Here is a 13,200-nt window from a genome sequence, read left to right as displayed (position 1 = left end):
CTTCAGGGCAGCAATCATAAAGCAGAAAAGAGAAAACTCAAGAGGACGGGAACAAGGGCAGGGTATATAAGAGAGGAGGAATAAGTAAAATGATGTTGCTTTTTGTCTTCCCGCAATAATTTTTTCCCCTAAATCGTTGCTTCAGAAATTGAGCCAAATTAAAAAAAAAAAAAAGATAGATAGAATCCTAATTGCCTCCAGGATAGATAGATATAGATAGATAGATGAGAGAGAGAGAGAGAGAGAGAGAGAGAGAGAGAGAGAGAGAGAGAGAGAGAGATTAATAAATGGCCCTCTGATCCCCACAAAACAATCTGGACTCCCATTGCTTCCACATCAAGACCCTCACAATCACTACAACTTGAACGAAATCCATTAAACGTTCATTTGCTCTTGGAAAATAATCCCCAACAGTTAATTTTCTCGAAAGGTGATGATACTGTAACTCTGTCAAGCCAAGATATTTTATCCGTCTGCTTCTCCTGGCTGCAATCTGTCTCCGTGTAGGATTTTCCATCCTCCTCTAAATGCAATGTCATGCAGAAGACTCAAAGGGGAAGGTAAAAGGATTAGGAGATGGATCGATGGAAGATATTAATGCTCTTTCATGTTGGGTTGAAGAAGGATTTGAGGTCATCAGGAGAGAGAGTAGCAGGAGAATAGACCTCAAGTATTCAAAAGACTCTCTAAATTAAAATCCTATTAAACTCACATCGGCTTCTCCAGGAGGCATTTTAGAAGGTTGGGTGGGATTTCTTTAACCTGTCACCATAATGAACCTTCCCTTAAGCTGTTTTGGGTGGGAAACTTTAGCAATTAAGAAAGTGAAAAGTTTCATTTTCTATCACCCACATGGCCTTTTGAACGGTTTAAAAACTAGAGTGGAAAGTGGTTTAGCCTAATCGAATTGAAGGGTTCAGATCTCCCACTTCGACCTGCTGTCAGACTTGCCCCTGAGTTCTGAGCCCCTCCCTACAAAGGGCATTTTGTCCAATGAAAAGAATCAAGGTTTCGGATCTGTGCTGACACTTTTCTTTCTCTAATCATTCTCCCACTGAGTTCTACAGAAAGAACAACTCTGCAAAGTGCTGGTCGTTTCCCCTAAGAAGATCTGTTTCTGGGCCCGGATTCCAGTTCACAGAAACTACCCCAGAAACCCAAAGGGCCCGTCTCTCTCCCCAGGTGCAAGGCTGTGCTGTTTCAGCCTCATCTGCATCCCTAGCGGCTGTTCTGTTAGATAGAGGTGAAGGTCAGGAAACCATGTCAGGTAGGAGCAAGCAGCATGGGATGGGGTGGCCTACCATCCGCAGAAAGAAGGGTCACAAGACATGTGTTGTTTTAAAGGGTTGGTCTTAGCATTTTTTTCTTCACTAGATAGAATGTCAATTCAACTTCGAATGTCAGCGCCCTGCTCTTTTGAGCCCTGCCAGGGAATCGAAACTGTGTTACGTTCAGCCTCGATAAACCCAGTGATGATGACACGATACCTCCGTGTGAAAACATCGGCTTTTTCACTTTCGCATTCGCAGGGTTTCCGGAGTTAAGCAGTCTAGTAGAGATCAAATTCCATCAGCCTCGGCTCCGCTGCAGCACCTGTCCCTCCACCGTACTCACCTGGTGTCCCATAGCCCTCATCAGCCGGCGAGCAACTCAAGAAAAGGCAATGTCGACCCTCTCTCTCTCCACTCCTAGCACGGTGCCTGGCTCCAAGCATCGCTCGACACACGCGTTCCCACAAGTGCACAGAATTCACTCTGTGCCTTAAGGCAAGTCACGAGCTCTGTTTTTCACAGTGAAAATGTATAGAGCCTGTTGGGCTGCACGACCTCTGAGGTCATTTTTCCAGTTCTCAGAATCTCTGAAAGAATAGTTGGGTACAGGCGGGCTTTTCGTGACTCCTGTGCTCAGGCTACTTTAACAGTCGTGGTAATGGTAAGAATAGGCACCATCTATGAAGCCCTTGAACATGCTCTGCACTGTTCTCGATGCTCCACAGGTGTTATTTCATTAATCCTATGAGACAGAGTCACTCCCCTCGGGTACAGTGGGAGATTGCGAAGGTCTGTCACTTGCTCAAAATTACACCAAGCATGGTGCACTCTGGATTCGGAGTCTGGGCTCCTAACTATTCTTCCACGGCCCATTAAGAACCTTCTTTCTGCGCCTCCAGGTCAGGCTGCCAGCCTTTCAGCTGATCTACATACATCCTGCCTCGCTCCCCAAGGGGCCCCGTGCCTGCCTGTCAATTGCTTTGATTTCCTACCCCAAGGCCCCAGCTGGCTGGGCCTCCACCTGCTCCAAGCAGAGGCAGAGCTTGGCCCCGGGTCCAGCAGGCCCATTGTCCTGAGAGCCTGCAGCTCCTATTGGGAGCAGGTGGCCGGAAAAGCAAAAGAAGACAGTCGTTGGGGAAGCAGCTTGGAAGGTGAAAGGGGGAGGAAGGCAGACAGGGTTGATCTGAAGAGGAATTCTAAGTTCCCACCCCTGGTGACCTGAGCCCGTGCAGCCAGTACCCTGGAATGGGTGATAGCCACAGGAGGACAAGGGCAGGAGAAGACGAGAGTACTCCGAGGAAGGCCTTGGAGGTATGTTTTAAAAACCATTCCAGTAACCTGTGCTGAGAGGTAAGTCTTGTCTCATTTTAAAGCATCTCTGCCTATTGAAATGCTCTTTTCAGCTACAGAGCCTGAAGTCCTCTTAACCTAAAGTCTTCAGTGTTTTTACCAAAAAAAAAAAAAGTTTGCTCTTACAATAGAAAAAAGTGTTTAATTATTTAGGAAAAATATAGTCCATCTCAGCAATTGTACTCCTAAGTATTTATGCAAATGAGCTGAAAACCCATGTCCACATAAAAATCTGAGCATGTTTACAACAGCTTTATTCATAATTGCCAAAATTTGGAAAAAAAACCAAAATGTCCTTCGATAGGTGAATGGATGAACAAAATGTGATACATCCACACAACGGAACATTTTTCAGCGCTAAAAGGAAATGAGCCATTAAGTCACAAAAAGACATGGAAGAACCTTGCATGCATGTTCCTGAGTGAAAGAAACCAATCTAAAAAGGCTACATACTCTATGATTCCAACTAAATAATAGAGAAAGTAAAAAAAAAAAAATCGATGTTTGCCAGAAGGACTGAGCAAGGAAGGAAGGATGAACAGGTGGAGCGTAGGGCATTGTGGGGGCAGCGAAACCATTCTGCATGAGACTGTAATGGTGGGTGCATGACATTATCCCCCATTGCCAATCACCAGGTCACTATCCGCATTTGTCAAGACCAATAGCACTGTACACAATACAAAGCGTGATCTCTAAACCACAGACTTTAGTTAATAATAAGATATCACTGTGGCTCGTCGATTATAACAAATGTACCACACTAATGCACGAAATCAATAATAGGTGAAACCGGGGTGGGATTGGGGAAGGAGAAAAAGGGCATAGGGAAACCTTGTACTCTCTGCAGTTTTTCCGTAAACCTAAAACTGCTTCAAAAAATAAAAAGACTCTTAAAAATAGTTCACCTGAATATGCTTTGTAGCCTAAAAATCTTCCTCTGTATTCTTTTCAGGATAATCATAATCATAACCACCACCACATACTATCTTTTATCCAGACAGGCACTATTCTAAGCACTGTTTACGTATGATCTCATTGAACTCTCACAAAAGCCCCATGAAAAATTGAGGTCAGAGCAGTTACGGGGACTTGTCAGGGGTCTCAAAGTCAGTAAGCAGAAGAAGTAGGACTTGAACTGAAGTCTGTCCAACCCCAAGCCCATACTTGTAATGCCTACACTTTATATTGTGCTACTTTATTGCCTTATTGCTGAGGGGACACCAATAAGCAGCACTTTAGCAAGTCAATAAGGAGGCAGAGCAAGTCTTGACAAGCCCTCAATTTAATCATTCACTCCAAAATGTTTGCTCAGCACCTGTGTTCTAAGCACTGAGCTAACCTCTGAGGGTGTAAATATAAGAGAATGCCCCTGCCTATAAGAAGCTTGTAATGTAGTGGAAGAGACAGATAAAGAGAGAGGCGATGACGATGAAAGACCTAGGAACATGGAGCCAGGCAGTCCCCAGCCCTAGAACTGGCGTATTATGAGGAGGACATGGGGACATCCCTCTGGTTGGAATGGAGATGATGATGGAATTTGTCTTGAAGTTGTATTTACGTAGAGAGCACCCTAGACACCTAACTATCCCACCTCTGGAGATAGGAGATTGAAAGTGTGATACCCCAGGAACAAGAAATATATAAAAATTGCAGCAACAGAAAGAAAATGACTAATATAATAGCTATCCTGAGGAAAGGGGAAAGGACCAGCTTTTGTTAAATTTCTATATCCTCTCCCTTACTCCCCCAATAGTCTCCCAGGGTACATATGATTTTTGCCATTATTTTATGGATAGTAGAGTCGCTGGTATTACAAAATTCCTCTGTTTCTCACCTGTGTCTTTCTTATTATCGCGGGAAAGCTCATGCACGGTGACACCAATGTCATGCCTCAAGATCTTGATGATGTTGGACAGAGCAAGTGTGCTGCATTTATCCAGATAGGTGAAAAATTCATACTTGTCTTTCTCTAAATGCGAAGGTCTGGATTCGATGTGGGTCAGGTTTATATCATTCTCCTAGAAAAGAGAAAAGAGAGTAAAGGAGACAGTCATGGAATTAACAGACCAAACGTGCAATACACGGGAATGCAGACAAGAGGGACGGGATATTTTTTTTATTATTAGAGTAGAAGAAAGTCCTTAAAATTGCACATTTTTTTGTTTTTGTTTTTTTGGGTTTTTTTTTTTGCAAAACCAAATAACAAATGACATGAGATGGGGTAAATTGTTCCAAGGCTGCTGAATTTAACCACATAGAAATCTGCTGATATTGATATAGGATATTGATTTGGTTCTCATGTCTAGGATAGTGGTTGCCAAAAATATTTACATAGGAAAAAAACCCTTTCCCAAGTTAAATCCTATAGAATCTCAATAATGCTATCTTAGCAAATAAATAATACAGAAGCAACTTTGTCCTGCTTGAAGAGGACCCACAGGAGTCAGGCTTATTGGGTTTAAATTCAGTTCTTAATTTTTTTGGCTATGAAACCTTAAACAATTTACTTTCATTTCCAACCTCAGTTTCCCCATCTGTAATTTGGGAGTATTAATGATACCTGCTTCACAAAGTTGTCGGGACCATTGATGAGGTGATCATGCACATGGCCAAGTACATGATAAATGCTCAGTAAAAATTATCTAGTATAATCACCACTCATATTTTTATATGATTACTTTTTATTCAAATATACAACAAATGTATGTGAAGCACCTACTAGGTACTGATTACTCTCCTAGGTGGTTGGGATACATCAGTGAACAAAACAAAGAAATTTCCTTTTCCAGAGCTTATATTTAAGTAATGGGGAAACAAAGACAAACAATCAATGTAAAAGATAACTGATTTACATATTATTTTATAATGATAAGCTCTAAGGAAAAAATGCAAGACAGAGCAGGGTGAAGAGGACAGGCAGTCCTGGGTGGAGTGGGGGCAGATTGCAGTATTAAGGTGAACACATGAGGCCTCATTGAGAAAAGGAGATTCACATATACTTTGTTTTTATTCAATGCCACAAAAATAACAATTACTTACAGCTACTCAACTTCAATGTCTTTAGCTGGTGATATTTTAGCTGTTATGGGTTTTATCATTAAAAAAATAGACATATACTTAAATTGGTCTTCAAATTTAAATGCATAGCAAATTATCTGCTACTTATTCAGAAAGTCGGTGATTTCATAGATAGTACTGTTCATTGTGAAAACTAAGAAGTACCCTCTACACTTTATTAAAATAAATAGGAGTTAACCCAGATTTAAATCGACAAATGTACCCTGAAAAAATAATGTTTGACTTGAATAACAACAATTTCAAAAACAAAAATTCATCAACCCTGTAGTTCAAGAAGTGTATTTTCTCCCTTGATGGTTAAGGACATGTGGTTGAAGACATGGACAATCACAATAATGATACCTTTTCACTGTGAATGTCACTTCACAGCTTAGAATTATGTTCTGTGGCCTTCCCGACAATGCTTTGAGAAGGTTAAAGGACATATAATGAGTGAAATCAGAGGTGAAGGTGCTTTGCCAAAAGTGGCAAGAGAGGCCCATTCTTTCTAACTTCAGAGTCCTTATTCTTCTAACCGCACTGCCTTTCCTGCCAGGCATACAGGGAGCATTCCCCAAATATCCCCTTTTATCATGATCACGACTATGATGCCAAACACACAAAAATGAAAACCTCTGGGTGTAGTCCCACAAAGGGACCTGTCCTGCTCTTTCTTCCTCATAATTCAGTGGGGGACATGATGGAGTCATTCATTGTCTGTGGGCAGTAGATGCAGAGAATACATCCTCAGCTTACCCACCGTGAGGATACTGACCAGACAGAGAGAACATGGAGGAGGGAAGGCCCAAGAGAGAGAAAGTGGTTGCTCTGAAGCTTTCTAGGTAAACTTCCTAAACGAAGCAAAGCATAATGTCATCATCCTTCTTAGCTCAGGAAAAAAGAGAGTGGGTAAGCTCCACCTACCATTTACCTAAGTTGGAACTTCAAAAGAAGAAATGACTAATCCCTGCCTCCTGGAGAGCAGAGAAGGCAGCAAAGCCAGTAGCCAGGAATGGACACACTTCTGGCAAGCTTATTTGCTGACTAAGGGAAGTCAGTGGTGTGTGTGGGGAGGGGACGTAGGGTGGAAAAAGGGCTGGAAGGCTGACTATAGGCTGTTGGTGTTCACTGCCCACACCCCACCCTTGACAACAGCACTTTCAGAGGGAATAGCCATAAAACAATTTATGCCCCAAGACTCAGTTTCTATAATTCTAGAGACCTAACTTAAGAGGAAATTTTTTACCAAAATTTTTAAACTAACTAAATTCCCACAATAGGGGAATGAGAGGTGGACTATAATATAATCACTTAGTGGAGATTATTAAAAAGCAAGTAATACTGCTCCCCCCCTCGCATAAAATAAAGTGTCAGCAATCACTCTGGGGTGCATTGACAGGGGTGGTCTCTAGATAATGGGCTTAGACATGATTTTGTTTTCTTTTTTCTATTTTTTTTAATCATAGTTCAATTTTTCTAAAAACAGCATTTATTACTTTTATAATGAAAAATTCACTTTATCTCCTACATGGTTATAATGACCACCACTTGGGAAAATATTAATGATGGATATAGGTATGTGAAAATTAAAGCATATTTGAAAAATTACACCTAGTCTCACTTCCAAAAAAAAAAAAATAGAAAGAAATGCACCAAGGTGAATTATAACAAGTTTATGTATAACTTCTATTTATTTGCCAAAAGTCTTATAATATTACTTATATAATGAAAAGAAAAATATACCTTCTAAACATGAGCTAAGAACATCCAGCCAAATTCTTTAAACTATTTCTTTCCCATTTGAATCAATTTGTTAATAATTATCTCTAGTTTGTCATTCAATTTCCATACTGGTTTTTCCAGTTCATCGGTGTGGATATTTAGATACCAATAATTTTGATTGCTAAGTGAAGCTTTAGAAATGAACCTTCCAAAACTGACTATGATCCTGGTTACCTTTCAGTAAATGAATTTTTTTATTTTTAAACAAGGGCTCTATGCAGGTTTATGAACCTGACCCATACACACTCACATCTTTAGGTGAGGGGTAAAGAAAGGAAAATTTTCTGTTAGTTCACATGGACACCTGGGCAGAGGCAAGAAAGGTGTGGAGTTAAACATTTCAAAGGCAGTTTCATAACCTGTCCGATAGCTAATTCATGCATATACGATAGCGGTGTAATAGCTTAATTACTCAGAACTCTAGAACTGAGAGTATAGGGACCAGAGACAAGTAAAGTGAAATGAATAGTCTATTTTTATAAGGATTGATCAGAAACCACTTTCTGTTCCCATTCTTGAGGAAAACTGTTCTATAGGGAATTTGATCACAAGTGGTTAAAACGGTAAGTACACAGAATTCACAATAGTGAAAAATAGATTTTTCCTTCTGGATCTTTTCTCGACCTCAAGCTTAGGGTTCCTTCCTCTTCTCTTCTATTTCATTTCTTGAGACAAAGAGATGGTATAGTGAAAAGAGTGTGGGCTTTGGAATTAATCTGAGTTCAAATTCTGGTTCAGCTATTCACTACCTTCGGACACGTTAGCTGGCCATTCTGAACTTTTGTTTGCTCATGTAACGATGATACTATTATTACCTGGCAGCTTAATGAGAATTAAAAGGAGAAAAAGCACAATGTTGGCTTCATTCATAGGTATTCTGTAAGGACTCATTATACTCTGCCCCTCTCAACTTGGTATGGATACACATTTCCCTGGGAATCAAAGCACAGTAAGTTTTATGAGTCATTTTACCCTTTAATATTTGCTTTACTCTAAACTTTTCTCAGCTCCTTTCCTGAGAGCATGTTTCCAAAAGGAGAAGGAAAAGGTGAGCATATTTTCAGATGAAACTGGCCTGAATCAAGGACAGCTTCTTGGACCACTACATGCTGCTGCCTTAGAGTAAGCATAAAAGAAGTTATGTCATGGCCTGTTTCAGAGGTAACAGCAAAGACATTCACAAAGAATGTCCCAAATCAGGTCTCATGTAAACAGACAGGAGCTTTCGATAACTCATCCAATCAAGCACCTCCCATGTGCCAAACATTGTTCCAAGTGTTGGGGTCGAACAGTGAACAAAGTAAGAAAAAAATCCCTGCCTTCTGGAGCTTACATTCTTGAAGGAGGAAATAAACGGTAATGGTGATAAGTAAAATACCATCTTCAAATGGAATGAAGATAAAGAATAAAACAGGAAGGAGGGATCAGGTATTCCAAGAGTTCAACAGCAGCGCTGTTTTAAACAGCGTGGTCAGGAAGGACTCAAAAAAATAAATAGGTGACATTTGAGCATGGACCTGAAGCCAGTGAGGCGGTAAGCCACGAGAGGACAGAAGGGGCAAGGGTCCTGTGGTTACAACTGAGGAGGCCTGTGTGACTGGGGACCAGTGGGACTGGGGCAGAGTGAGCAAAAGGGACGGTGACAAGACACGAGGCAGAGAAGTAACTGGCAATAGACCATGGAAGACATTGCTGGCCATTACCTAAACTTTGGGTTACACTCCAAGTGATACGAGACGCTATGGGAGATAATCAGCAGAAGAGACATCCTTTGGCTCGTGTTTTAAAAGGAGCACCCTGGCAGGTGTTTTAAGAATAGACAGTAGTGGGGCAAGGGCAGAACCAGTCTGGAGGCTACTATAGTGTTTGGGGTGAGAAACAATAGTTACAAAGATTAGAGAAGATGTCTCCTGGAGGTTGCAGGCAGGGCGTCTCATATATGTTGCTGATCTCGTCTTGTGACACGGCCAGCAGCAGCCCTGACTGATCAAGAGTCGGGGAAATTAAACCTACTGGGATTAACACGAAACCAAAAGCATTCAGGAAATATGAGCGGCACAAGTAAACTCTAGAGGGGGCTCCCGATTACCCCCGCCCTAGCGCAGAGGAGAGTTCTTGGGCAGGTTCAAGCTGGCTTTTTAGTAGGATTCACGTCCCAAAGACCGCCCTTTGGGATCCTACTCTTGCTCCCTCTGGAAGTGCCTCTGTCGTAATCTCTTGGTCTTTTCTCCCTTCAGCCTTCTCCTTCTTTGTTAGAGTTATTTCTTCCCCACCCTCCCCTCCATGCAGTTGGGGTTGCGTCCCTTTCTGGGGAGAGCTGGGGTACAGGCTTAATCCAACCTCTTTTCAAGTCTTCAACTCTTTCTACATCTTTTCTCATCCCCAGAGTGATAAGATCTGTGGCCTGCTCCAGTCCAGGCTACTGAAGAACGATCCCAATGCACATGCCATCAATGGGCCACAGCACTGCATCCAAACGGTCACAGTGTAAGATCTCACTTTATAAGGAAAGTTTAAAAAGTAAGCTCCATGTTGCTCTTTCTCAAGTGTCCAGCTCTGAACCGTTCAGCAGCTACAAACAGTTTTCCATCTGAGGTTCTTCTCATCAATAAACAGGTCATCAAACCTGTACAAAATATTTAGTGCAGCCCCATCTGTATGGACAAACAGTGGAAACCACCTCAGTATCCACCAGCAGGAAATGAATAAAGTACAACCACACTATGGAATATATAGAGCAGAAAGTGAATGAGCAAGAACTGTATGGACAAATTCACTATCCTCTCCTTAAGATATTCTTGTTTTTACTCTCACTTCAAAAAAGCTGCCAAAGGAGAGTTACAACATGAGTACAATGTTACGAAGATTAAAAGCTTGCAAAATGATGCCATGCATCACAAATGGATATCTATATATAACAATGTATAAAAAGATGCATGGGGATAACACATGTTAAATTCAGACTAATAGCTATCCCTGAGGTCAGGCGTGGGGGAGAGGGGGTGTATGGGGGAAGGAGTACCCAGGGATATTAGTTAGTTTTACAATGTTTTATTTAAACAGGAAGTGAGTTACATGGATGTTCTCTATCTGTATTTCTGGGTTTACAAAAAATGAAAAAGTCATCTGAGTTGTAAGAGCTTTTTCGCTCCAGCGAGACTCAAAGCTCTTCTTATTTTAATTAAAGAAGAAATGTTCTCTGCAAACATTTTACTGCCCACAGCCGCGCTCGACCAAAGGCCACAGAGGAATAAAAGCAACCCTCGTGATCCATTCTCGATCCTGTCCTTAACACAAGGCTCGGGGGTCAGGCGAAGGCCTTGAAGTCCAAACTTTAGAGTAATGAACCACTTACCTACCTTGATGTCCCCTCTGCAACCCGGCCTTTGTTCTCAGGAATGCTGAGAATGGCAGATTGAGGATTTTGTGAACTGACAATTTCTTTATTCTCTCACTTCAGGTCATTTGCTTCTTCGTATTGGAATTTACTTCCCCCTGCCTCTCCACTGGCCAACCCCTTCAGGTTTCAGCTTAAACATTACGTCTACAAGTAGCCTCCTCTGACCAGCTTTGTCTCAAGTCTGGGTTAAGAACACGCATGGAACCCTAAGTCCTTCTAAGGTCTGTGGGGGTTGGAGAGTGACTGCTTGGCTCACCCCAACCTCACCAACACCTATACAGGGTTTGATGACAGCAGATATTCAAAAAATATTAACTGAATACGTAAATGAGAGAGTATAAGCTCACTGAATATTTGATGAGGGAAAGGTGTGGTCATCTGGGCAGAGGTAGAGTACAGGAAGTGAATGTGACAAACAGAATGTGCTTTTCCCATTTGTTTCCAAAAGACCACTCTACGGTGAAAACAGAGGGTGAAGTTTGAAGCAATTTTTAGCTCCAAGTGTCTAGGCAGTTTGCTTCATCTACACTTCTGTGTCTCCATCACTTAAATGATGCTGATGGAGCATACCCATGCACTTCGGAGCTCTCTATATCTGTGGATTTGCGTGTTCTCTTCCCTAGAGAACACACAGTAATGCAATCCATGGAGTGCTGGTGGAGGGAGGGAGACCTCTTCTTTGCAACTTCCCCAAGGAGTCTGCTTCTAATTTTATGGCCCATTATTAAGCCACTTGTAGTAAAGACTCTCAGGAGACTTTTTTTTTTTTTTTCAAGAAGACACAGGACATGAAGTCTAAAAACTGGAGAGCTATGAAAATATTTTAATAAATGCATTTTTAAAAAATCAAAAGTTAGAACAATTTGCGAGAACAGTGGGACATCTGCAGGTGAGCAGGTAGAAGTTTGGGTGTATTCCTAATTGTTAGGTCCTAATTCACTAAAACATCTCCTCCTTTTCCCCCACTAGCCATCCAATGCATGTAAACACAGCACTTCTGTATCTCTGTTATAAACATCAAACCCACTGAGCTGCATTCTGATGGCCTTACTAGCTGAGGTCTGCAAAGCCACAAGCCCGTTAGCAAGCAACAGCATCTCTTAAAGGGATGGTGGTGACTTTGGTGCTAATCATCTGAGAAAAAGAGGAGATCATGCAGGGAATGAAACCTGGCCATGCTGGGAGATAGATGTCTGCCCTCTCCGCAGACCTCGCTTTTTCTTTGAGGAGCTAAGATGCCTTGTATGGGCTCCTGGTGGTTAGCGGCTAAGACAGCTGCCACCACGTGGAGTACACATATTAAGAACTACTCTTCAGAATGTAAAGCTTATGAACTTGATCTGTACGTATTAACAAATATATATCTCAAAAACGTTGCATTCAAAACTATATACATAGCAATTCTTACAGAACACTTAATGTGTAACTACTCTGAGGGTTTTACAAGCATACGGTCATTTAATATTCAGAACTACTCTTTGAAGTGGACACTATTATTATTTCCATTTACAGATAAGAAACTAAAGCACAGAGAAATGAAACAACGCTCCCAAAGCCACAGCCCTGTCTCTCCAGAGTCCGTGCTCTTGGTCACTCTGTTGAACTGACCCAAAGAGGTTACAGAACAATGTGTATAACATGATACCTTGTCAATATCGATATCACGTGTTAAAGGACCAGAAAGAAAACTCCTAAATTCATCATAATGTTTTCTTGGCTAGAAAATTTGCAGGAAGACAGGATTGAGGGGGAGGACAGAAAGGACTATAGCTGTATCTTTAATGTTCTCTCTCTGTATTTTTAAGAAAAATACGTTAATTTGTAATTTTGGAAATCATAAGCATACATGAAAAAAAGAAAGTGAACGTGTTAAAATGTTGACAGTGGTTGATTGTGGATGGTGGGATTATATATGGGTAGTTGTTTTTTTTTTTCAATTTGAAAAAAAGGATAAAATAGCTAGTAAGAGATACCCCTCCCTCCAGAGAGTGGGAAGATGGGGCCAGAATATTTGCATTTTTAAAAAACACCAGACGTGCTTCAGATATGCAGGGACAGCTGTGTTGGGCAAAGGTGCGGGGTGTCAGAGAGCTCATGGGCTTTGGAGCCCAAGAGCCAGAGTTCAATCTCATCGCCACCACGTGTCAGCTGTGGGGCCGCCTATCAGAACATCAGTTTCCTCATTCATAAAGTGGAGTAATACCGTCTTCGCCAAGCTGAATGAGAATCAAATGAAGTATCATCCATGCCTGGCTTATCACATAATGTGGTTCCACAGATTTTCTTCCTTGCCTTGGCACTTTGAATGATTATAACTTAACTCTGCATTTTGCCAGGCTG

At 41.5% G+C, this 13,200-nt stretch overlaps 1 protein-coding gene across 2 annotated transcripts in view; it reads right to left on the bottom strand.

Moving 5' to 3' along the window:
• Positions 1–13,200, bottom strand: part of PAH (phenylalanine hydroxylase) — a 56,259-nt gene that overhangs the window by 33,905 nt on the left and 9,154 nt on the right. For both annotated transcript variants that reach the window (XM_006914537.1, XM_006914538.1), the window contains exon 3: positions 4,456–4,639. In XM_006914537.1, the coding sequence (XP_006914599.1) occupies positions 4,456–4,639 (184 nt within the window). The remainder of the gene's footprint in view (positions 1–4,455; positions 4,640–13,200) is intronic.

Source organism: Pteropus alecto, unplaced genomic scaffold, assembly GCF_000325575.1.
Source record: "Pteropus alecto unplaced genomic scaffold, ASM32557v1 scaffold94, whole genome shotgun sequence".
Classification (NCBI taxonomy): domain Eukaryota; kingdom Metazoa; phylum Chordata; class Mammalia; order Chiroptera; family Pteropodidae; genus Pteropus; species Pteropus alecto.
The sequence above is the reverse complement of the archived record's forward strand: the minus strand, read 5'-3'. Positions and strand labels throughout refer to the sequence as shown.